This window comes from Pygocentrus nattereri, chromosome 9 (genome assembly GCF_015220715.1).
Source record: "Pygocentrus nattereri isolate fPygNat1 chromosome 9, fPygNat1.pri, whole genome shotgun sequence".
Lineage (NCBI taxonomy): Eukaryota > Metazoa > Chordata > Actinopteri > Characiformes > Serrasalmidae > Pygocentrus > Pygocentrus nattereri.
In genome coordinates, this window is record NC_051219.1 from 21,336,455 (window position 1) to 21,364,065 (window position 27,611).

Below are 27,611 nucleotides of genomic sequence, written 5' to 3' on the forward strand. Positions count from 1 at the left end.
GTTGTAAATATTGTCTATTTCTTAACCCCTATACCAGACTTGTTACGGCATGGCATACTGTTCTGTTACTACTTGGAAAACAATACAAACTGATTGTGTTTTCTTAAGTTATATGAGTATATAAATTAAGTTTGGACCTGCCAGGAGGTCCTGGCCCTTTTAAAGTGGGTAAATTACCTACAGGTTGTCTTTATTGTTATTTAACAGTGTTTTTCTGTTTTCTAACTTAGCATAAAGCAGTACTTTTGGCCATCTAGTCTGAGTATTTTAAAACAGTAATCTTAATTGTATTCTTAAGATGGCAGCAGAAAATCAGATTATTGTATGGGGAGACATAAACTGAACAAAGCATAAGATAAATCGGGACACAAAGCCCCTCATGGTAAGATGTCCCCTTACTTTATTTTCTCTCCTCAAACGATAGGTTGAAATATAAATTTAATGCAGTTCTTGAATGGCCATGGTTTAATTAAAAAATTACATTTGGATTACTATATTCCTGTTATTTATTCCCATGGAACATTTTTGAGGTCAGTTCATCCACGAACTAGAAATCAAAAATGTTGGGGCAGTAGACAAAATACAAATATAAATGAAATGTAGTGATTTATAAATAATTTTGAAGTGTTTTTGAATAAATCAAAGACAAAATATTTAATGTTTTATTAATCAACTTAATTGTTGTTTGGTAAATATATGTTCATTCTGAAACTGCTGCTGACTGATTGCAACACATTTCAACAGGGGCAGGGGCAAAGAACATTGTTAAACATTGCTAAATGTTAAAAAAACAGTTTAAACAGGTAATGCAATCATGTCTATGTATAAAAGGAGCATCAAGGGAAGGCCAAGTCTTTTATAAGCAGGGATGAGTCAAGGCTTGCCACTTTGCCAAAAATGCATCAGCAAAAAATTATACAGTTAAATAATAACACCTCTTGATGAGAGATTGCAAGGATTTTAAGGTATTTCACATTCTACGGTGTGTATTAACATCAAAAAGATTGAGGTTATAATTTTTTATACACTGCTCAAAAAAATAAAGGGAACACTTAAATAACCCAATATAATTCCAAGTAAATCAAACTTCTGTGAAATCAAACTGTCCACTTAGGAAGCAATCAGTTTCACATGCTGTTGTGCAAATGGAATAGACAACAGGTGGAAATTATTGGCGATTAGCAAGACACACTCAATAAAGGAGTGGTTCTGCAGGTGAGGACCACAGACCACTTCTCAGTACCTATGCTTTCTGGCTGATGTTTTAGTTACTTTTGAATGTTGGTGGTGCTTTCACACTCGTGGTAGCATGAGACGGACTCTACAACCCACACAAGTGGCTCAGGTAGTGCAGCTCATCCAGGATGGCACATCAATGCGAGCTGTGGCAAGAAGGTTTGCTGTGTCTGTCAGCATAGTGTCCAGAGCCTGGAGGCGCTACCAGGAGACAGGCCAGTACACCTGAGGCCGTAGGAGGGCAACAACCCAGCAGCAGGACCGCTACCTCCGCCTTTGTGCAAGGAGGAACAGGAGGAGCACTGCCAGAGCCCTGCAAAATGACCTCCAGCAGGCCACAAATGTGCATGTGTCTGCACAAACGGTTAGAAACCGACTCCATGAGGATGGTATGAGGGCCCGACGTCCACAGATGGGGGTTGTGCTCACAGCCCAACACCGTGCAGGACGCTTGGCATTTGCCAGAGAACACCAGGATTGACAAATTCGCCACTGGCGCCCTGTGCTCTTCACAGATGAAAGCAGGTTCACACTGAGCACATGTGACAGACATGACAGTCTGGAGATGCTGTGGAGAGTGATCTGCTGCCTGTAACATCCTTCAGCATGACCGGTTTGGCAGTGGGTCAGTAATGGTGTGGGGTGGCATTTCTTTGGAGGGCCGCACAGCCCTCCATGTGCTCGCCAGAGGTAGCCTGACTGCCATTAGGTACCGAGATGAGATCCTCAGACCCCTTGTGAGACCATATGCTGGTGCGGTTGGCCCTGGGTTCCTCCTAATGCAGGACAATGCTAGACCTCATGTGGCTGGAGTGTGTCAGCAGTTGCTGCAAGATGAAGGCATTGAAGCTATGGACTGGCCCGCCTGTTCCCCAGACCTGAATCCGATTGAGCACATCTGGGACATCATGTCTCACTCCATCCACCAATGCCACGTTGCACCACAGACAGTCCAGGAGTTGGCGGATGCTGTAGTCCAGGTCTGGGAGGAGATCCCTCAGGAGACCATCCGTCACCTCATCAGGAGCATGCTCATTCGTTGTAGGGAGGTCATACAGGCACGTGGAGGCCACACACAATACTGAGCCTCATTTTGACTTGTTTTAAGGACATTACATCAAAGTTGGATCAGCCTGTAGTGTGTTTTTCCACTTTAATTTTGTGTGTGACTCCAAATCCAGGCCTCCATTGGTTAATAAATTTGATTTCCATTGATGATTTTTGTGTGATTTTGTTGTCAGCACATTCAACTTTGTACAGAACAAAGTATTCAATGAGAATATTTCATTCATTCAGATCTAGGATGTGTTATTTGAGTGTTCCCTTTATTTTTTTGAGCAGTGTAGGACAACTGTACTTTATGTCCATGTATCCTGACCGTTTTCTTTATTGAGTGTTGCGTAGTTTATCATAGCTTCACTCACTATGGTAGGATGAAATAGAATGGAGATTTTGAGCCAGGCCCTCTCGTCCAACATCAGTGTCTGACCTCACAAATGCTCTTCTGGATGAATGGGCAAAAATAGCCACAGATGCACTCTAAAATCTCAGAAAACTTCCCAGAAGAGCAGATGCTATTTTACTTATTAATACATATGGATTTAGTATAGAATGTCATAAAACCTACTGTAAGTGTGATCATAGCTCACTCATAGCTCACAAAAACCTATGATATTCCATTCCAAAAACTGAAATGTTATGTTTTTAAAGACAATTTCATTTCAAGATTTCTTTATCTCCTGTAAAAAAGACATTCATCTCCTTGTCATTATTCTTCAGTAAGATGATGTTTATTTTTAAACACTCACAGTACTCAACTGATTCAATATCTAGCATTGCTTTATGATTTAGAGCTCGATGTGATCCATCTGAAGATCTTTTCAGTTTGTTTCGCCAGACCTTGAATGGCTCCTTTACAAGCAGCTTGAAAGAGACACAAATAGCATTTTATGGTGGAATCAATAGCAGTTCCATTTCATGTATTTGGTGAGACACATGAACATGTCAATTCCTCTGGATCTGTTGATGATGGTGGTAGCCCCCATCCGATTTGAGTTTTGTTAAAGCAGCTTGCAAAAATACCCCACAGTACATTTGGTTTTGAGAGGAAAAAACATTATTTCCTTTTGAAATGAAGGTGTCTTTTAGCCTGCTGCTTTAAATATATTGTTTAGGTATATTTTCATTAAAAAACACAAAAATAAAAAAAATAATAAACATAATACTTTTAAATCAATTTACATCATTCACATTTCTGTGTAATAAGAATGCACAACACATGTAACCTTGAGGTAGACAGGCTACAACAAGAGAGACTCACATCGCATGATAATGTGCCCTGTCACAAAGCAAAGTCATTTCAAACTGGTTTCCCAAACATGACAATGAGCTCAGTGTTCCTTTCCAGTCGCCAGATCAGAATCCAGTATGTATGTGAAAAATCTCCAGGCATTACATAATGCAATCTTGTCAACATGGGCAACATTAAATTTTAAAATGTAACATTTTTAATAATGAAAATTCATTTTGAAAAATGCAAGGACTAGAAAGACTCTTCTAAATGATAAACTCTGTAAACCTAGATGACAAATTGATGCAAGATACATCGGGGGGCATGTTAGCTTGTTATCCCAGGTAAGACTGCTTCTTGTCTGAATAGTGGGGCAAGATTTTCCCTTCTGTTTTGTGCTTTAAAAATGAAACTGACTGTTGTTCCATTTTATTTCCTTGGTAACCAACAATCATCTTTAAGTATAATCCAGCTATAGGAGACACAAAGCAGATCAAAGTTGAATCTTCACTGTTTTTTTTTTTTTTAGCCTCATTTAGCTCTGCCACATTGATCATTCTGTTGATTACTATGGAATATAATTTTAATGTGTTTTTACACAGAAAAGAACGGAAAACATGTTAGCATGAAATGCACCTATAATAGAAGCCACAGGACAGTTTCTGAATTCTGTCAGTAAACATCTCAAAACATAAAAACCTTATACTGACAAAATTTAGCAACTGCCCAATGGCCACTGTAACCTAATTTTAATTACAGTGGAATCAAAAATGCAATGTGTAATTGTAATAGAAATTAAAGTGTAAATGTATTGTGTATGATAATCGACTGTATACGACAGGCGTGACAGACAGACAGACAGAGGGAAAAACATTTGCCGATAGGGGCAAATGGGCACTTGCCATGACTGAAAGGAATCTAGAGACAGCAGGTCTACAAGATCCTTCTAAGTCTCAAATGGTGTGAAAAAACCATATTGATGACATATAAGACATGGTTAATATACTAATAATAAGGCCTGAATACAGAGCACGCATGACCTAATAAATTTCAAGAAACAGTGGAAGAGACATTCTTGTTTGACAAACCTTTCCTTTTTTTGGATTACTCCACATACTGCATGAAAATCTGCTGACTACATGCTAATTCCTCTGCCCCTAAAGCCATATAATTTGCTATTCATTCATCAAGGGCACCAGGGTGAAACAAACCAGCTACTACAGTGCCAGGAAAACTCAAATGAATGCTGTTGAATGGAATACACTAGCCCAGGCTCTGTCTGTTCCAGTCTGTGGCTTGCACCATTGTTTACATGAGGTGTTGGGGTTCAGAGACCTACAGACATTCTGGCACTCAGTAAAATTTCTCATGATTCATTGCAATTAAGTATGGCACAACAGGCTTGGAGTGGCTCATTTTCAGTCCAGCAGCTATTTCAGACAATAAAAGTTACTACAAGAAAGGGAAATGAAGGCTTTTATTTTTGGGAAAAGTTTAATCCTTAAGAGTACATTTGTGTACATTGGTGTATATTTCATCTAGACATCTCTCTATTGCTCTCTCGCTCTTCTGGCTATTTCCTGTCTCTCCAGGGGTCTGTCCAGCTCCTGGTGAGAAACTGTCTCCATGCTGAAATTCTCCCCTCTTCCATTATGCCCAGCCTTGCTTCCAAGGGCATTAACACTCTTAAATTTGCCCAGAGTACATACAAACAAATTCAGTGTGCATGAACAAACAAGTTAGAATGCTTCCCCATCAGCAATGTTCTCATCCTCATTCAGCTTTGTAACAACATACTTACTACTTAAAGAACTACATGTCTTGGTGGAATAAATGTTTGTATCGATTATTATTAATGATAGCTTTTTGCTGTAAAATATTTTGTCATAGCATATATTTTATCATATTTTGTGCTAGACAGTCTCTTACATTTCTTACTAAGACAGCGCCGCCTGCCTGGAGACGTTTTCAGCTCCCAGAAACAAGGATTTTCCAGCTGCAGAGCGAACTAACCTTAACTGACTGGATCGAGTGGAGCGGCGACTGGAGTTACAACTGTAAGGCTCAGATTCTGCTATTAAAAGGTGAGTAGTGACAAAATGAGATAAGCAACCTCACTAACAAATAGTTGGAGTAAACATTTTTTGGTCTATATTTCTTGGTCGAAATACCGAGTGAAGGCAGCAGCGTTACTTTAGAGTATGTAGTTAGCTAGCTAGTTAGTTAGCGTTAACGGCTTGTCTGTTTATGCCTGGCGGCTACGTCAGATGTCGCTTAGCAACCGCTCCCAGTAACCACTTTAACCACAGTGACCGCCCAGCTTCACATCTGGACAGCTGTCTCATCCCAGCAGTGCAGCCATGGAAGACAGGTGAGATGCTGTGCTAGTCTACATTTTACTCTGCTACATTTTAGTCAAATATATAAAATGACCAGTTTGTTTTGTGTTTAAGTTCATTGTTATGCTTTGCTGTTATTGTTTTGCTGCATTTACCTCATTTTGTTTTAGATGTCTCTCATCGGAAATCATCTGGAGCTGAACAACTGGTGAGATTCAAGTTTCATTTTTTAAATAAAATGTGAATATGAGTGCCAGACAGATGTTTAGATTTGGCAGGTATTTCAAACAAATATATTTCAGAAACTATTTATGGTAATACAGAAATGCAGAATGTTTAAGTAAATCTGGGTTACTGTACACAAATATCTGCGCTTTATTCATTCAATTTATTAATATGTTATTTGCCATTACAGCTGTGTTCAAAATATCGATATGACAATATCACCAATACTGTATCAATATTTATGAATTTACTTCTTCACTGTGCTTTAATGTGTAATAATGCAAATCTCAGAGCCCTACAGTTTATATTACATTACATGCTGTAATGGAGTTTAGCTCTTATTTATAATCATTTTATGTAATAATTCTCTGTGAGAGAGATTAGAGGCATTGAACTCTTCAAACATCTGGTTCTTGTCACTGTCACTGTGAACAACTCTGACTGTAAGTTTTTCCACAATGGAACATTTTGTATCAAACTACTTTTTTGCATCTTAATGATGGAATTGTGCTTAAAAATGGTGAAATTCTCCTTTAACACAGCTTTTAACAGATACAGATATCAGTTCTAAGCTCACACCTGCCTCAACAGCAAATTATCATTTCTTCACGTTAGAGGACGAAAACAATAGAATTGTGAATTATCTAATCAAATTTGTTGTTTTCAGTCCTTCAAAGGAACATCCTCTCTTTAGGCCTCATCCAGTATGGTGGCAGTCTGTATCGTCAACACTCAACTGTGCTCTTAGTCAAGTGGCGTCATCCTGATGCTGCTTTCACTGCACTGAACATCATTGTCTGAACATTGCCTATGAGTGTGAGTTGTGTGCCACACTGGAATTCATGCATAGGTATTATTTAAAGCCTTGTCACATTTCTTTGTGTACTAAATGCTCGAGTTGATTTTAGATATAAGTATTTAGTATAAGTATGTATATTGTACATTATATTCTACTTATAAAGGGAACATATAATGCTTTCCCTTTCATTTAGTGTGTTATGTAGCTTTTTGTGTGTGTAAGATACAAAGCTGAAAGTATATGCCAGAGGGAGAAACTCTCCCCCACAGAAACCACTTTTCTCAGCTGCCTGAGGGCTAGAGTTCCCTAGCCCTTTTCCTTTGTTACAAGATGATGTAATCCCATAACACAATCCTTCTTGCCCACCTACCAGCGAGCTCTGCATGCTCTCACACAACGCAATGCATCGCATCTACCGGAGACCATGTTGGCGGAACCACTCTGGCGCTTAACCAGCAAACCAGCAAGCTGACTTATCAAAGCATACTGGGCTCATCAGGAAGGAGGGGCTTAAAGACACAGGAGCTCTAACAGTGTGTTTCAGACAGAGGGTGAGTAGAGATTTGCAGTATGAGAACAATAATGTGTTTCTGGAACACTGAATCATGTAAATATATCATAGTAGACCCCCAAAATAAAATTATGAACATTGGAAATTAGCATAATAGGTCACCTTTAAATTCAGCCTGCTTGTGTATGCAGATCCAAAAGTAATTTCAAATTTATTGTCTTAAAATGTATTTTTCAACAGATGCATTTTCTTCATATCTCTGACAAAGATGACTAACACAGAAAAAAACAGAGGAAGAAGGGATGGACCGTGAATCTGACAGTTCTCTCACTCACCATGGATTTAACTCTAAAAGGAGAGTTTGGCCATTAGCAGTGTGATATCAGTAATATTAGTGTTCAGGTATTATGGCTCTTATGTGTTACCTGTTTTCTGTGTCCACATATGTCCAAATAAAATGTTCATAGCTTGGCTTTATTCCACCTCCCAGCACATCTGAGTGTGGTATTAAGTGTTTGACAACTGATCATTGCCTGGCTCAGGTATGTTAATAATTTTAGCATAACTGCTAAAGTGCTGCTAATAACTTTAGCATAACTTATATATGGAATAACAGCAGACCTTAAAATCAAGATTCATTGGTTTTGGAACTGTGTATTTATTGCAGTATATTTCAGATTTCTACACAGTTAACATGTTTTTCCTTGTCTGTAGAACATATCAGGTGGGATGATGCTATTGTACTATGCATATACACAGTTGTAAAACAATAATAACTATAATGTATATTTTTTGAAAGCTATGTGGGTGCTTTTTCATGGGCTATGCTTTGGACTGCAGAGTAAATCATTTGAATGCTTAACAGATTAACAAGCAAATACAAAACTGGAAAATAATGATTTTCCATACCCCTTTAAATGACATTATTGTAATTTGTGTACTTATTATTATTCTTGTTCTCCTTATTATTTTAAAAGTTGATACCTGCATTAAAAAAACAAAGCAACTGTAAAACAGTAATTGTAAAAAAACACCATTTTTAAATCATTATGGGTTAATTACTATAAAAAGGTATTTAAAAGCACTGAAGTACATTTTTAAATTTTGCAGTAACGCTGTATTACAAAATACTTCCCTCATACTACCACCATGTTGAGCATGATCAGAACTCACAAATAAATTTTCACTGATCCCTTAAGCTTTTCTAATGCAACAGAAACATTTAAAGGGGAATTCCACATTTTTCTAAACTTGGCTTAATTCTGTCATTGCAATGTTAAAAAAGTAATTTAGTGGTTTCATATAAAATGGCTCATTGTAGAGAAAGTTGCAGACTTGAAACCATGTGCCTATTATTATTATTACTTTTATTGTTGAATTTATAACTGTAGTATGAACTAATGTATGTAATGTTTGTGTGTTTATAAAATAATATACAATATATATCAAAATAAATAATATCACTATGCATCCTACATCTTGAGATCTTAATATCCATGTCTACAGACTTGTCTTAAATACATGTCTTCATTTCTTAAGACATGCCTCAAGATGTCCTAAGACGTCTTCATAATGTGTCTTTAGACATGTCTTAAAGACATCCCAAGACATGATAATGGCTGGGTGTGTAACACTACATAGACAGTCCTTAAATCCATTTATTTCCTTTTTATTCATATTCATCAACGATAACCATTTTTCAAATGGATTCAACCTGCAACTTAGGCTAGTGAAAACAGGCTACTCTAAAAATGTGCCAAGATTCTATCACACCAATTCCATAGAAGAAACTGAACAATATTTCAATAAATGGATCTTAAATGAAGCATTTTTGTAAATGTGATGCAAAGAACCTTTATGAAGCAAATGTTCTATACTAATAGGAGCTACTAGAACCATACACTGTAGCCAAGTAGCATTTAGGACCCTTTATTTTAAGTGTGGAGTCCAAAGAGCTAAGCTACTGTTAGCAACAGGAGTTGGCACCAAGACCTTAATACATAGAACAATAATACACAGATTAAAAAGTGTATTTTGACAGCACAATTTGAAAGATGGAGGTTTAAAGTTTCCCTAGGTGACTGATTGCGTTGTGTGAAAAAGGACAATAGCAGGTGCAGAGAGAGGGAGGGCTGAGGGTGGGTGAGGCTTCAGAGGGCTGGCACAGACGCTCGACAACACACAGTGGAGGATAAAGCAGCAGTGGCTCTGTGTAAAACCTCACAGATTAATTCTACAGGCAGTAGCCACCTTTCACGGATAAACGGCAGCTAAGCACATTGCACTGAACAGGAAGCAAGCAGACTTATTCTGCAAATGTCGACGCGAAAAGAGACGGTTTCCTCTTCGAAGCAACATCTACCTCGGAGTACTTGCCTCAAGAACTTCTTTTTTCGATTAGGTTGAGCTGGTGCTCTGGTGCCGCGCGCGGCGCGTTCACAGCCTCCGTCCAGCCTATCTTGTAATTGAAATCTCTCGAGCCACCGCTGAATTCGCGCGCTATGCTTTTGCATCAGTTTGTGAACGGAACGTTGGAGACGATGCAGCATCCCGGTGGTGTGAAAGACACCACTTTCACCAAGATATTCGTTGGCGGTTTGCCGTATCACACAACAGACGCGTCTCTTCGGAAGTACTTCGAGACTTTCGGAGACATTGACGAGGCCGTTGTGATCACGGACAGACAGACGGGGAAATCGAGAGGATACGGCTTCGTAAGTGAGACTCAGCTTTATGTGAGACATGGCTTTATAAGTGAATATATGGCTTTGCTGCTTTGAGTTATAACCCAGCTTTTAGCACTGTTCTATAAAATACTGACGAGTCTACACAGTGTAATTAAAAGTCTTTCATCTAAACGAGGCTTAAGGGATGCCTTTTCTCTCTTAACTGACTATTCCAATTAGCGGTTTAAATGTTAGTCTTGCATTGAGCCGTCGACTACATGTCCTACCGGAAGAGGAGCACTCTGGGTTTATGGCACGCCAGCCAATAGGAGACACCTTAAAGGGAAATTCCAGCGACTTTCAAAATTTTTTGCATAATGCAATAGTTGAGATGTAAACAATGTTCGTTCAGAGTGTATTTGATGTGAAACGATTCACTGTAGAAAAACTTACCGACCGAGATTTCTTTACACTTTTAGAGAAACGAACCAGGGGTCATTATGTCTGCAATGCAAATGCAAATTTTACAGTGACCTTACACGACTATGTATACCATGTTGATAATGGGGAAATAGTGATAAATCTCATGAAATGCACTTTTTGGGAAATATTTTGCCTTACAACACCCTGCTCACACGTGTCTGTTATGAATATATTAAAAAATAAATAAATTGTAAGCCAAATTCATATTTCAAAACTGTCATCCAACAATGTCTCAGACATCAGGCAGCATATTGGTAATTATTTCATATGATAAATTTCTGCAAAGTAGCTTTTATAAACATGAAACTCTAGTGCTCAACCAATATGCTTTTTTTTTCAGGGCCAATTTATCAATCAGTATTTGGGGCCGATATTCATTTATCATAAATTTAATGTTTGTAGTATAAAAATTTACAACTATGCAACTTTTATATAAAATGAATAGTAGAACATTACAATGCTGAATGTCAGCTTATCTTATCTTCAGAACTTGCCTATCGGTCGGGCTGATAAACAGTGAGAAGCGGTGGATACATTAGTCAATAGAAGACACTTTAGAAAAGAAATTCCCCTTTAAGAACATATGGTCCTATTTCAGATGATGCACATTAGTGTACATGCACATTTAGCTTTCTAACTGAGCTAAAGGAAATGTTTATCTAGGCTAATTACAAAAGCCATTTTATTGGAAAGTTGAATACAAATAAATAAAAGGGTGAATGTCTGACTCATATTACCTGAACACCCTGTCCTATATTACATTTTAAATCATAATTGGATACCAGAATTCATGGAATAGGCAAAGTAAATGCTTTCTATGTACAGTGGTAAATAAAGGTAGCTGCACTTATGGTAATATGTTTTATTACTCATTAGAGAGGTTTATCAGTTGTAAAGTTTAAAGTAAAACATCTTAAAGATTATTTCCAGTGACAAGTCCAGTGACTAATACTGCTACATAATTCACTGAACTAGGTAACTGAAAACCTTCACTGAATTGCAACATTAGCTGTGATCAAATCTAATGACCATTATTTACAGACAGCAGTGGTTTCTAATGCTTGAATGACTGAATGGTATTGATATTCCTACTGAGACCATTTCAAGGTGGCCCATGTCTGAATTCATTTTACAATTGATTTTCATGGGTGACAAGATCATAAATGTTTAGTTATTTCTGTTTACTAATTTCTTTACTAATGTGTAGTCTGTGAGGAACTCTAAATTGTCCCATCAGGAAGTTACATTAAAACACATCAAGAGAACAAACATATTTCATACTATGTATTCATTTCTCACTTTTCTTATAAATTGATGATTTCTTAATGTTTTAGGAACAAATATGGTATAATGCTTTAAAATACATTTTTAAAAACTCATTTTAAAACCTCTTTATCATCTTTATTTGTAAATTGTTTTTGGCCCTCAGCCCATCACAAACATTGCACTTTGGCTGCCCAAGGCTGCCCAAAAGTGCCCCACCTTTACTTTACGTTTTTTGTGCTGAAAACAGTAACTTTTCATATTTAATGGGTTAAATGAATGCGCTGATGTGTAACACACAGGCTCTTCGTACATTTTATAAGAGACAGTTTTCAAATGGTTGTACTGCCTCACATGTTTTGCATGATACAGTCAAAGATCAGCCAAAATTTTGTTTGGCTGCTTATTTGCAGTATAAAGAGCAAGTATCAAATAGAACAACTCTGCTTTTTGCTTAAAATAAGGACTGTAGGAAGATCATCTTTCTCTCAGATACACATGTACACACTGTTAGGACAGTTTCTTAGTCTGCTCCTCTAAACCACTGGAGCACCAAGATAAGAGTGTGCAGTTTCACTTATTGCTCTCCCCTGCCAAGACCTCTTCCCTTCTTCACGGTGCAAACATGTAAATCAGAAAGATAAAGAATTTGAGCTTGGAAGAACGTTTGAGAAAGAGAAAAGAAATTCTAGAAAATTGTAATATTTTATATTTATCCAGTCCAGTGCTGATATACTAGGTTGTCACTAGGACAGGAGTGAGGTAAGGTCTGTACACTCTCTTCTATCTAAGTGTATGTTTTTGCTTTTGTTAAATCCTGGATGTGATGCCCCATGGACATTCACCTGTATCAACTGAAGATATCTTTTAGTATTTACCTCACAGAAGTCAGACCCACCCCTCTGGGCTACAGCTGCTTCCGGGCATCCCTGGTGTGTGTGTACATGACCCAGAGCAGGCAACCCAAAACTTGACATTGTTGTCTTATGATGGCCATGCTGAAAGGAGCTGCTTTCAAAGCTGTGAAACATGTAGCAGTAACTATTTTGTGTCCAACCTCACTATATTTCCTGTTAGTGACCTGGTGTGAGTAAACCCTTAATAATACTTCCTGGATGGTACAATAACTATTGAGATCCTCTGTTCTACAATGCCATTAGCACAGTGTCCTATTAATTCGCCACCTCATGTTAAACTTGATTTAATTTCAGGCCTTCTGTAATGCTATTTAGCACTATAATTTACGTCAGTGTGCTATTGAGTTATAAGACCAGTTATTGTGACAATTATTCAAGTAGTCAGAGTTTATTGAAAATTATCAAACAATAAAAAGGGCTTAACTAAAAAACAACAAACTTCACATAGGCTTTAAAAAATATCCCACATTATTGGAAAATGTAAACAAGAAAGCTTCTAAAAAGATTTTACTATAATACATAAAAATTGTGTTCATTGAGAATAGTACTTTGATTAATATTTTAAGTGGTACTAATGTAAATAATTAATATAATCATATATATTAAAACAACCATACTATAAAATATAAAACGCTATGTTGCATAAAATGCATCATAGTATGGGCTTTGTCTGTAGTGAGGTAGTAATCTAGTTGAACTGTTATCCTAAAAGCCCTCAAAGTTACCATAGAGAAGTTACATACATTTTTTAGAAAATTATTAATATAAAAAAAATTAAATGTCATAGTTCTTAATCTGGCCTATTTACTGGTGATACTTTCTAGCAGACCAAACGCCTCTCTAATACCTGATGCTGTACTGTAAATACATTGGTTCGTTCTGTATATCAAATGATACTCCTGAATAAGTTGCGAAGTTTTGGGAAAATTCAAAGAGCTATACATCAAATGCAATTTACTCCCTTTTGTTATGCAAAGAGATTTTAATTATCATTGTCTATAATTCCAAACCCACCAGCCAGCACTTAATACTAACTGGGTTTATTCAGTAGCCAGCTACTGTCACCAATTATCTGTGTCAAGCTGAAAGCATCAGAAATGGGTCATGTGGACTGGGGGAGAATTGGAAATAGAGTAGGATTTCCCCTAGGAGTATATGGCCTAATCATCTCCATCTTACTACACTATGATGTAGAGACCATGCAAATGTTTTTGGGTTTCCTTATGTTAGCTTAGAAGCTGTGTGTAATGTAGGGACAGAAATGTCTGTCATATGAAACATTGGCCCAGTTGTGTTGGAGGGAAATCAAAAGAGTAAAACGCCATGTGACGTTGATGTGATGTTAAACAGAGAATGTCTCTAGGTAGATAAAATAAGACTGTTCCCTTATTTTAGATGGGAGAAACTGTAGCCTTTATTCAGAATAGCAGAAATGCAGGTCTCATATGGCATTTTTTTTTCAACAATATCAATGTTCTATTTGCCTGTTAGGTCACTATGATAGAGAAAGCAGCAGCAGAGCGAGCATGCAAAGATCCAAACCCCATCATTGATGGACGCAAGGCCAATGTCAACCTGGCGTACCTGGGGGCCAAGCCACGCAGTGCACAAACAGGTGAGCAAAATGCAGACAGCAGCTCGTTTACTTTATGTGGTTGAATTATTTTACAGAAAACAGCTGGAATACGGTGAGAAGTGGGGCAGAAACTGCTGTAAATTTCAGGATTGCTTAACTACAGCTACTAAAAACAATAATAAAAAAAAATCAAAAGATCAAAACTTCTGTTCTTCAGAATTTATTCATACATGTTCAAAACATGCAGGCGACACACACTGTTAAAATTAATGCTGTTTTACAGTTAAGTGAATCACTTTCCCTGCCAGCAGATGCTTTTGGCTTGTAGCAACATAATTAACCTTCTCTCTTTTCCTTATTAATGTCAGCCAATAATAGTCATATAATAATAATCCACTAAATGTGTATTTGGGGACTCTCTTGTTGTCTCTCTCCAAACAATTCAAATAAAAAGGAATAAACACATAGTTCAACACATAAGTAATTTAGCATTACACTGTGTGCACAGTTATTAGGCAAGTCTTATTTTTGAGGATTATTTTTATTAATGACCAACTACAGTGCTCTCGGTTAATCCAAAATGTTAATAAACCTCAAACATGAATGTTTAAGAAAAATAAAGTGAAGTTTTGGCTTTCTTAGGAGAATATCTATATGTGCACATTTATTGGGCAACTATAATGGTGCAGAATTATTACGCAGCTAACTGAAAAACACACATTTTCCCATCTCACATTTTTATTTTCATCTGTTCAAGCGAGAATTATAAACAAACAACTCAAAGCTTTCCAATGAACATTTCTGAGAAATAAAAAAAAAAAATAGTGACCAGTATAGCCACCCTTCTTTTCAATAACAGTGATAAGCCTTCCATTCATGGAGTCGGTCAGTTTCTTGATCTGTTGACAATCAACGTTTTGTGCAGCAGCAACCACAGCCTCCCAGACAATGTTCAGAGAGCTGTACTGTTTTCCTTCACTCTAAATCTCCCGTTTAAGAATTGCCCACAAGTTCTCAATTGGGTCAGGTGAGGAAGGGGACCACGTCATAAGTTTTTCACCTTTAATGCCTTTACTGGCTAGCCATGCAGAGGAGTACTTAGATGCATGTGATGGAGCATTGTCCTGCATAAAAATCATTGTCTTTTTGAAAGATGCAGATTCTTCCTGTACCTGCTTAAAGAAAGTGTCTTCTAAAATCTGGTAGTAGGCTTGGGAGTTGATTTTGAGCCCATCTTCAACCCGAAAAGGTCCAACCAGCTCATCTTTAATAATACCAGCCCATACCAGTACCCCACCTCCACCTTGCTGGCGTCTGACTCGAAGTGGAGTTTGTTGAAATTCATGCACTCAGTGATTCATACTGTCTTTCACACTGCATGTTATTAACAAATTGAATTTGCCCATTGGCCTCAGCTGTTCACACCTTCTGCATATGCCAATGATGAAGAGTCATATCACTGTTATAAATATGATACACTTTGTTATGTGCTTTTTCACTCTCTACATCTTTCTAGTGTGTATAGATATGCACAAATGCACAGGAAACCCAGCTAGCTATAGAATTGTGTGGGTCAGTTATTCAGTGCCAGCCTACATTTGGATTTTTGATAGGTGTCTTTTAATCTCTCAGAAATGTAGTTTCTTCATGTTTATTATGTAAATGCAGACACACAGAACACTTGACAACAAGACTACATGGGACTGATTGTATATTGCCTGCCAGCCTACACTGGCAACTGTGGCGTGGATGTGTGTGTGTGCGCGCATATGTACAACCTATAATTTCCTGAGGAGAGAATTTAGGCTGCATGTCACACAAAACACTAAATAGCGAAAATAGGGCACAACTGAAAATCTGAGGCCAAAATACACAGTACTGTACAAGTTGAATCTCTTGCAGCACCAGAAAAAAAGCAGAAAAAACAAAACACAAACTAAATAAAATATGAATGTGTTTAGAATTTAGTGTGTCCACACTTTGCCTTTATCACAGCAGGTTTTGCATGCTTGTAAAGAGCCCCATTTTCTCTATATTTTTTTTTACTATTTTTGACCCCCAGTTTTGGAAAGTCCTATTTTTTGTTTATTTTCCTTGTGCAAATTTTATTTTGCTTATGCAAGTGGATCTAATGTTATCAGAAATATCACAAAAAAATCATAATTTGTACTTAATAGTTGTTTTGACTGGAAATTTGAGATTATATTAGAGTTGATTATTCATCATGATTTACAACCCCAATTCCAATGAAGTTGGGACGTTGTGAAAAAACAAAAACAGAATACGATGATTTGACATTTTCAATGGGAGACAGGTCTGGACTGCTGGCAGGCCAGTCAAGTGCCTGCACTCTTTTACTACAAAGCCACGCTGTTGGAACACGTGCAGAATGTGGCTTGGCATTGTCTTGCTGAAATAAGCAGGGACGTCCTTGAAAAAGACGTTGCTTGGATGGCAGCATATGTTGCTCCAAAACCTGTATGTACATTTCAGCATTAATGGTGCCTTCACAGCTATGCAAGTTACCCTTGCCATGGGCACTAACACACCCCCATACCATCAGAGATGCTGGCTTTTGAACTTTGCACTGATAACAATCCTTTTTCTCTTTGGCCCGGAGGACTTGACGTCCATGATTTCCAAAAACAATTTGAAATGTCAGACCACAGGACACTTTTCCACTTTGCATCAGTCCATCTCAGATGACCCAGAGAAGTCGGCAGCGTTTCAGGGTGTTGTTGATATATGGCTTTCACTTTGCATGGCAGAGTTTTAACTTGCACTTGTAGATGGAGCGACAAACTGTGTTCACTGACAGTGGTTTTCTGAAGTGTTCCTGAGCCCATGTGGTAATATCCATTACAGAATGATGTCGGTTTTTAATGCAGTGCCGCCTGAGGGATTGAAGGTCACGGGCATTCAGTGTTGGTTTTCTGCCTTGCCACTTACTTGAAGAGATTCTCCAGATTCTCTGCAGCATTTGATGACATTATGGACTGTAGATGATGAAATCCCTAAATTCCTTGCAATTGCACATTGAGAAACATTGTTGTTAAACTGTTGTACTATTTGCTCACGCAGTTATTCACAAAGTGGTGAACCTCGCCCCATCCTTGCTTGTGAATGATTGAGCCTTTCAGGGATGCTCCCTTTATACCCAATCATGACACCCACCTGTTTCCAATTAACCTGTTCACCTGTGGAATGTTCCCAACAGGTGTTTTTGAGTATTCCTCAACTTTCCCAGTCTTTTGTTGCCCCTGTTCCAACTTCTTTCGACGTGTTGCAAGCATCAAATTCAAAATGAGTGAATATTTACAAAAAACAAAGTTTTTCCGTTTGAACATTAAATATCTTGTCTTTGTAGTGTATTCAATTGAATATAGGTTGAAAAGGATCGTATTCTGTTTTTATTTGTTTTACACAACATCCCAACTTCATTGGAATTGGGGTTTAGTTTAAAAATCAAGTTTTTAGATATGTGTACTTTATTGGTAGGATTTTTCACCAATACTCATACATTTTGTGGGACCTCACAACTCCTAAATATTAGATATCTAAAGTAATCTATCAGACCCCTAATCCCAAACAGAATAAACTGCAAACACACACTGTCCTTTGTCTCTGTCTTTGTCTCTCTCTCTCTCTCTCTGACTGGTGGTATTTTACTCATGCTTTTCTATGTCTGCCAGTCCTTCTTTATGCATGTCTGTAAGAGGAGAAAAGAAAAGAGAAAGAGAGCATCTATAAATAATGGTGTGGTAGGTAAATTCACACATCTGCTCTAACCCTACTTATGCAGTGATTCATGGCAAACATACTTAGTCAGATGAAAAACATGAAAGATAAAGAGAGAATAGCTTGTTTGACTCATATTTTACTTATTCATGTTGAATGTTAGGTTGCACAGTTAGATTTCAGTGATTATCTGTCTGTAAGTGTCTTTGAAAGAGAAAAAGACAGCAAAAGGCTAGTCAAGCATGCATTGTGTGTCTACTATAGGAAGGGGCAGTAAGAGTAGTTTGTCCTGTTTTGGAGCAGAGACAGATTTTATAATCATTTTTTTACTAGGATTTGTTAAAGTGGAAATGAATGGGAAATTAAATATTGTTAAAATTGGGACAAAAAAAATTGCTTGGTCATCATAATATTTGTGGAGGCTGCCTATGTACACTCTCAGAAATAAAAGTAGTAAACTGTCACTGGAACAGTCCCCTCTTGTCACTGGGGTGGTACATAACTGTCATAATTGTACCATAATCCATTGAAATCGAAGTTGTATTGACTCCACACCCCCGTCTCATCAAGGCTTTCATTTTCTTGTTTTGTTTTGAAACAGTAGGTTATAAATGGTATAAATACATACTTTTTACCTGGGAAAAATATAACGTATCCAATTGGACCTTAAAACTGCTGTTGCACCTTTGAGGGAATATTTACTTTGATTGTACCTTGATGAACAAAAAAAAATGTACCTTCACAGAATCTTTATTTCTAACAGTGTACAACTTATGTGCATTTTTATTATAACTGTTTTTGTTTTCCCTTTATGTTGAGTCAGAATTTCACAATTAATGTACCAATAGAAATGGCCCAAAATTGTTCGAAAATATTTTTTTATCCTATACTGTTACCATTTTGCAACATTTTCATATAAGTAGATTTTATTTCCAGTAACTTCTGTTGGTCCTTTCATTGTGAAATTGTGTTTTAAAAAATTGTTATAATAAAATGCAGCATTTCCCACACATAGTCTTTGTATACATATTATATATGTATATTATATATATATATATATATATATATATATATATATATATATATATATATATATATATATATATATATATAGGAAATTAACCCATAACAGTCTGTTGCTACTCTTGTCGTGGCAACGTTGCCAGCTTGGCTAAAAACTTTGAGTTTGAAGATTGTTGTGAATTGTTGACTAGAGGAAAAAAATGCAGACTTGTTTGTTATTCCAATCAATTTTATATGATTGGTTTGTAATGACAAAATCTGAATCAGAGTAGATACTGCACATTCTGCTTGTGGCCTCTGTCCGTATTGTAACGAGCAGTACCGATACCGGATCCATATCAATGAAACTGTAATAAATGCTAGAAAACCTGTTAGGAAATCTTGCAGCCTTTTGAGTATATGCACATTCTTCTTTCTCCCAGGCTACTCCATTGGAGTGCAGCAGATTCACCCTGCTCTGATCCAAAGACAGTATGGGTGAGTTTCTATTTTCATTATCTACCTTTTTCCCCTTTTTATTCTTTCTTATAGAGCTTTTCTTATGCACATCATCATAATTAGTTCTATTGTCCAACATCCAGATAGAACTTTGATTTAAAGAGGCTCTGTTTTCAAAACTCAAAGCATTTTATCTGTTTATGGTTTTCCTGAAACAAATCCATTAATTAGTCTGTAGTCCTTTTCCACAGGGTAATACTCACCAGTTATTCATTGGTCCTTTTTGACCTTTAGTGTCTAAATTTTCATTATGTTACCTAGAAATGTTAATTTACTGAAACTATAAATTAATTCATGAAAATTGAAACATTAACAGCTAGCCTTTAATTATTAATCCTAAAAGCTTATTAGCAAATAATGTGTAGCCTGAGGATCTCACTTATAAATAAATGAGTTCACTGAACTCCTGAATAACAATATGTAGTCACATTTATGAAATTTTGACAGCCTATTTTACTGAGCATTAATTAAAATTGCATTAACCAAATTAGTCAAGTAATGAACATGAGACAAAAGGGTAATAAAAAATAGTGTTTTGAGGTTGTACTTTTCTATTTAAGTGCTACCTTTGACAAAGTGGACTACAGCGTACTTCCTTCTCAGTTGTCTCAGATTCCATCTACTTTATTTTGTTCATATGCCTTCAAAAGACATGGTCACTGAAATACAAGAAAGAAACAGGTAGAAAGGTTCATTTTCCTCACTTAGATTTCTGTAGCTCTCTGCTTCCCTTTTCTCAGAGTCTGCAGCTTATTCAAAATGCTTTATAAAGCTCCCAATCACTAAGCTTTGGAGCAGTGCATCAGCATTCTCTGGAGTGACTGAGCACTGTCAGATCTTTTTCTTCAGTTTTACCTAGTCATTTTATACCTTATCTCAAGGTAATTTATCACCAATTTAAATTTTACTAGATAAAGGTGTCAGTCAATGTTTGACACAGGTATAAAGTGCTTTGGCCTTAGTCAATATTGTAAGGTTTTTAATGATTCATTTAGGTTTTCAAAATATGAACTTTTGGAAATTATTTTATCTCCAGACACTAAATTATACAGAAAGATCCATTGTCTATAACTATATAGTGATTATTAATTAGTCCCAAATGACTGTAACTGAATTATTTGTTGGAACAGGTGGCTTGCATCCATTGAGGAACTTTTTGCTTAAGTTGCAATATAATGCTAATAGTACTACTAATCAAAGCTAATTCTCTACATCCTCTTGACAGTAATTAATGCTAACACCGATGTGTAATGAACTTACAGGGCTTTAATTCTAACAGCTAACGATGCTATAATGCCAAGGGTAAACACCATAAGTAAGTACTGACACATCCAATTAGCCCATATTGACAATACAGATTTGCTTGTGTTAAAAAAGCAGTCGGTTGTATTGAATTGAATAACAATGCAGGCCATCTTTATGTAGGCCACTCATATTAATTAATAGCACAACATTGTTGGAATGCATTAAGAAAACTATTTTTCTACTAAAGTATGGGACACTGTGTTCCAAACAGATGTGTATCTGATGTGTATTTTATGTGTGCTTGATTATCACTCCTCAGATGGTCAGTCGGTGTGTGAGGAGACTGTGTGTCCTTGTTGGGAAGAAACACACCCTGGGGAACAGTTTCCAAGCTCGTCCAAGTGTGCTGCCACAACACTGAGTTGGCACAGCAGAACTAGCCCCATCTGTTAGCAGGCATGAAAGTGGGGTGGAGGAGTGCATAGACATGTGTGAATGGTGACAGTTTAGTTTCATCTATGCTGGCCTGTTTTTTTCTCTAATTTCTCTAGTTCTCGAACATGTGTGAAGAAGACGGTTGTCATTGTGTGCGTGCGTGTGTTTGTATGTTTGTGTATGTGGGTGTGTATGTGTGTGTCAGGTGTGTGTGTGTGGGCGGGTGGCTGGGTCCTGAGTTAGAAGCAATTAGTGAGAAGGAAAAGATGGGAATTAAGGGAGGTGTGAGACACAACAGACCTTGGGTTAGTGGAGGACACTAAGTTGGTTAGTGTGTGTGTTTGAGAGAGAGAGAGAGAGAGAGAGAGAGAGAGAGAGAGAGAGCGGGGGGGTTGGGGCAGATTCAGAGGCTTAGCTTTGTTAAGTTAGCTGAGTTAGCACCATGAGGATTATATGAGAACAGCATCTGTGATGTCGCACATTGACATTTTTTTTCACTGTTTAGGTCTCCCCCTCTCTCTCCAGCTTTCTCTTTGTCTCTCACTCTTTCATGAGGCATAGTTACTCTTTACTGTTGAATTACATAAAGACGGCAATGCTGATTTTTGTAGAATTTATCTGCTGTACAAATAAATATTTTAATTGACATGCAGCAATTATATAAAATTAGAAGTTGGATCCTTGTTGTAGTTTCATATTCTGTTGATGTGTGTTTGAGTCTGAGTTGTAGTTATCTCTGTCCCTGCTAAGCACCCATATATTGCTAAGTGGAGTACAGATTCCATGTAGAGCTTTAATGGGGCCTGAAATGTTTGTCCAACATAGCCCGACAAAATTCAAACCTGACCAAAAGCACCAATCAGAGTAAAACTTTGGCTTCTGAGATGTTAGCTTGCAGTGTAGAAACATCAAACGTGACAACGTAAATAGAGTTATTCTTAAGTTACGGAAATGTGTAATAGACATTTGGACTCACTAGCTGGTCTTGGCCATTTACGGGGTTAAATTATACCCCCATATTTTTTAATTTTTTGGTTATGCTTTTGAATAAATATACAAAACATTAAAATTGCAATATTAAAATAATACACTTATTAATAGTAAAATATTAAAATAATATAATATAAATATAATAAAAGCTTAGTAGACAATACACAAGACTGTTTAGACAAACTGAGTAAAAGCATTTTGGTATGCAGGCTACAATATGAAATCCACCATGAAATCCAACAGAGAATGGTTGGTCATCCAAGGCATATTCTGTGCATCAAGCCAGGATGTCATGTTTTGAAGTGGTATCAAACTGTAGTGAAGAAGTGTTTGGTGTTATGGCCTTGATACTTAGTACGAACAGAGATTATATATTTTTTATCTAATGTCTCTCATATAACAGTGTTTGAACACATCTATACTGACTGGTGCAGTGTGAAGAAAATGTTTTTTTAAATCACTGTTTCTTACTTTCATTATCATTCAAATGATTTGTTAAGCATCACATTTCGACACCTATTTGTTGTCCTGTTTAATTGTTAGGATTTTTTTTCCTGCCAGAGTTTTGGACCTTTCCTCTCTCTCTTTGTTGCAAGTGAGGTCTGCTGAGATCCATTATCCAGCGTAAAAACAATACAGTATGTAATGTTGATCCAGACTAAACACTTTTGGAATGTTGTTTTAAGGCTTTGATTGATAATATAATGGGCTGAAACTCTGGCCACCAAACATTCTGGACGAAAATGGCTAAACGTTACATAATGCATAGTTTTTTATGCTGAAATTATAGACATCAGTGAACTTTATTGGCAACTCCAGCATGTCCAATTCTAAACTGTTTAAAGTATTAAAATTAAGCAGTAAGAATAAAGTTTGGAGATGCATGCAGTCCATTTTTGTTAAAAAGGCAGCAGATTAGCTATTATAAAACTTGAAACTAACCCAAACCCTGACAGGCACAGCTCTAATTATTTGTAGATAGAGGCACAAACATTGTCTGTGTGTTTATCTATCTGCCTTTATGTCTCTTTTTCACTCTTTCTCCTTTTCTCTTCCCACCAACAGCAGAAATGCTAAAAGTGCTGCTGCCCTTCAGGCATGTAGGCAAGACCAAATTGATGGCGTCCACATATTTTCTTTTCTTAGCTCTTGCAGTCTCCCTCCTCCTATATGCTTACCTGTTTCTCTGTCCTTATCGACCTCAGTCATTCTCTCCTTTTCTGAGGGAGTGGTGCTATTGCTAAGGCTGTGGCTTTCTTGAAAGCCCCCAGCAGTAGTCTCCCAAATCAACCCCACAGAGCAGAGAGCAGGCACATACACCGACAGTTATGTACTGAGACACACTCACATGTCACTAAGATGTTTTACATTCAAATTGCTGCAATTAGCAGAGCTCAGTGGATCTGTCCTTCAGCAGGCTGTTGCAGTCTGTATCATTTAGTCACTTATTACTTCTCTCTTCCACAAACTCTTCAGTTTAATAATCTCCCTCTCTCTCTCTCTCTCTCTCTGTTTGTCTCTCTCATGGACTCTCTCTATTGGTTTTGCTATGATGAATAGGGTCAGTGAGGACGACACACATGGTTCATTTGCCTTCTCCACAAAGCCACTGTCACTCTCAATATATCAGCCTTCAGCACAGAACAATAACAAAGCAATGGCATAGGAATGATACTGTAGTTTTGTGTGTGTGTGTGTGTGTGTGTATGTATTACAGGCTGTTCTATGCTGGAGTCTTACAAATTATGAATATTGTGATGACCCTTTATATATGGAGGGCAGAAATGTCATTGGTTTGCTGCCTTGATTATTCTTCTAGTTGTGTGTGTGTATTCACTGTAAGCAGACGCAGGCCACAGCTTTCTGTGTTTGCATGTAAGCAGCCCACAGCTCTGGAAGTATGCAGCACAAGGAACAGAAAGACAGAGGGAAAGAGAACGAAAGCTTCATTTACAGCATCAGTGAGCACTTAGAAGTCATTGTTCACACAGAATCCTCCTTTTTTGTATTTTAGCAGTTGCATAACCATTGCATAACCTCATTTACTGCATACAGTATATTTATGGTAATGCAAATCTTGGAGCATGCTAACACCATATCACCAATTTCTCCCTTTAAAACTCAGACAAACAAAGCAGCTTTTTCTGCTTTTTGACCTATTGTTCACCTTTTTAAATTTGATCCCTCTGTGCTGTTGTCACCCTTGTTTTGATATGTAAAATGTTCTAAATAAAAAATATTCTTTTGCGTCACTTCAGAGCAAGCAAATTTGAATAGGAATATATAGTGGCATGGTGTGTTTTTGCCAATTTGAAGTACAGAAACTTCAAATTCTTCTCTACACAGTCTCATACTGGACCCTGTTGCCTTCCCCAGTTTATTTTGTTAAACTAATCGCGTCTAATCGCACTAAAAACTAATAGCATCCAATTGTGGAGAGCCTTACAAGCCACAATTATTCATTTCAAATAACAGACAAAGCAGCTGACAGAATGGAACATTTCATGAAAACACAGGGCAAAGCTGCTGAACAGCATGTATCAAGTCAAGGCAAGCTTGTTTATATGGGTCTTTTGCATACCACCTCACCTAGCCCTCCGAGTTCATGTGATGGATTTTCTTGAAAAAAATGAAAGAAAATGAGTAAAAATGTCTATTTAAATTCATGGGGTCTTGCAAAATACTACAGCTCTAGTTCTTTTTATGTGCAATCTAAGCTTCACCAACTGCTTATTGTTCGGATTCGGTTAAAATTTGTACTGCATAAAACATTGAGTGCCACAGGCCTTGCTAAATATAGCTTCAGAACTGAGACCCAACTTTTTGACTGATATTTTGACTGTATATTTTCCCAGCAAGGATTATTGTATTATGTCTTAATATTCATTGCAGATATATAAACCAAAAATTCAGCCTCTGTATTTATTCATATCATTAATAATCTTCATTAGAACAATCTGAGATTAGGCCAAAATCCTGACGAAAATTTGTCTAGAAAGCTAGTAATAAATACAATACTGAATGTAGTACTGAGGATATATTAGGTGAGTTTGGGAAAACAATAATAATTGGTTATTCTCATAAATATAATTTTCCCCCTTTTATCGCAACAGCATTTTATTACTTTATTTTTCCAGTTTTACCTAGTGTTTAAACCTAACAAGCTAACATCTTAGACGTCATCATTTATATGTCATCAAGCTATAAAACATGACACTTAAAAAAAGATACTGCTACTGCCTTTGAATTTTCATGAGGTGCATATCTCTTTTTACAGGATCAGTGCTGCTGAAAGATGTAAGCATTTGAAATGATTTTGTAGAGAGAAAAACAAATGGAGAAGAGGGTGGAGCTGTGGCTGGCATAGTGGAATAAATTTTGGAATGTTATCTGTGATTATAATGCTATTCAATTAAGAAGTAATGCAGTTGTTAGCCTGAAAATATGTTTACATTTATTTTTGAAACTTAAATAAATTAATAGAAGCTGAGTGTTTTAGTATTTCATGATGCTTTTATTAGTTTCCTGAAGAATTGTGATCTAATCCAAGAGATTAGTAAATTTGAACACCTGTGGTCAAATTACGTGTTTTGTTGAACTTATTAACTTAAATATTTTACATTTATCTGCAATTTTTAATGGAAAATTTATTTCCATTAATTTATAATGGTTTATTTCCCGAGTTTAACTTACAGGAAGTGTAAAATCTAAAAATAATAATAAACTTTCCACAAGCCATTGTATTTTTTCCCAATATGTTGAATTCAGCAGGTACACAGTAATCGTGCATTAAAAAGTGCAGAAATATGTTCTCTGTATGGAATGTATATTTATACATAGATAACAATCAATACAACATGTAATTTGACCATATGTACATATAACATGTAAGTGTTTTTTCTGAAACTCTGTTTCTCTCCTTCCTGTCTGTGTGTGCAGGCTGGCCCAGCAGTATGTGTATCCACAGACTTTGCTACAGCCTAGCCTGGTTTTCCCTGCACAGGTCACTACCACCGTCACCCCTCCTTATCTTGACTATAGCGCCACCTACACCGATTTTACGCCAGCAGCCTTCGAGCAGTACCCCTGCGCCTCCTCTCCAGCCTTTCTCACCTACGGCTACCCCCCAGCTACCACGGGGCAGCCACCCAGCACCCCAACCTCGCTGTGCATGTCTCTCTCAGCCGGGGCCACTCCAACCACAGCTTTTCTTCAACTTCCTCCAGCTCCACTCCACAGCGAGTGCCTGTAGCTTGGAGGTGAAGATGCATATTGCATTGGGACACAGAACCAGGACATCAAGACTCTCAGCAAAGAGAGAAAGCAACACAGACTGGGGTTATGTCATCCAAAGGGCTTCTGGAGATTTTAGCCACTTTATGAGCCTCCAGTTTTCCTATTTATATCAGTTGTTGTTTTTATTATTGTTGTTGTTTATAGGGGTGCACTGATCATGTATTTGGCTGATTCCAGTTTCAAGTTCTTCACCACCAAACTGGCCAAAGATTAGTTTTGGGCCAGTTTTTTAGTAGCCAAAGGTTTTTTGAGAGCAACAGGCAAGAAAGACAATAATAGTGTAAATGAATGTAGACATAATCCCTAAATGGACAAAGCATTCAGAGGAGTGATCTAAATTTTCACAGAAAACACAGAATGCTTGTCTAACATACAACCCCAATTCCAATGAAGTTGGGACGTTGTGTAAAACATAAATAAAAACAGAATACGATGATTTGCAAATCCTTTTCAACCTACATTCAATTGCATACACTACAAAGACAAGATATTTAATGTTCAAACAGATAAACTTTATTGTTTTTTACAAATATTCACTCATTTTGAATTTGATGCCTGCAACACGTTCCAAAGAAGTTGGGACAGGGCATCAAAAGAGTGGGAAAGTTGAGGAATGCTCAAAAACAACTGTTTGGAACATACCACAGATGAACAGGTTAATTGGAAACAGGTAAGTGTCATGATTGGGTATAAAGGGAGCATCCCTGAAAGGCTCAGTCGTTCACAAGCAAAGATGGGGCAAGGTTCACCACTTTGTGAACAACTGCATGAGCAAATAGTCCAACAGTTTAAGAACGTTTCTCAACGTGCAATTGCAAGGAATTTAGGGATTTCATCATCTGCAGTCCATAATATCATCAAAAGATTCAGAGAATTTGGAGAAATCTCTGCAAGTAAGTGGCAAGGCAGAAAACCATCGATCCCTCAGATGGCACTGCATTAAAAACGGACATTATTCTGTAATGGATATTACCACATGGGCTCAGGAACACTTCAGAAAACCACTGTCAGTGAACACAGTTTGTCGCTCCATCTACAAGTGCAAGTTAAAACTCTGCCATGCAAAGTGAAAGCCATATAT

At 37.2% G+C, this 27,611-nt stretch overlaps 1 protein-coding gene across 2 annotated transcripts; it reads left to right on the forward strand.

The window, feature by feature from the left end:
- Nucleotides 1–9,442: 9,442 nt before the first annotated feature.
- Nucleotides 9,443–26,979, forward strand: rbm38 (RNA binding motif protein 38). 2 transcript variants are annotated; one of them, XM_017723561.2, is made up of 4 exons: nt 9,443–10,135; nt 14,221–14,344; nt 19,489–19,543; nt 26,174–26,979. In XM_017723561.2, the coding sequence occupies exons 1-4, from the start codon at nt 9,902–9,904 to the stop codon at nt 26,484–26,486; spliced, it is 726 nt and encodes a 241-aa protein (XP_017579050.1). In that variant the 5' UTR covers nt 9,443–9,901; the 3' UTR covers nt 26,487–26,979. The 2 variants fall into 2 exon arrangements, with proteins under 2 accessions (XP_017579050.1, XP_017579051.1); XM_017723562.2 differs by having other exon boundaries at nt 9,466–10,114.
- Nucleotides 26,980–27,611: the final 632 nt, after the last annotated feature.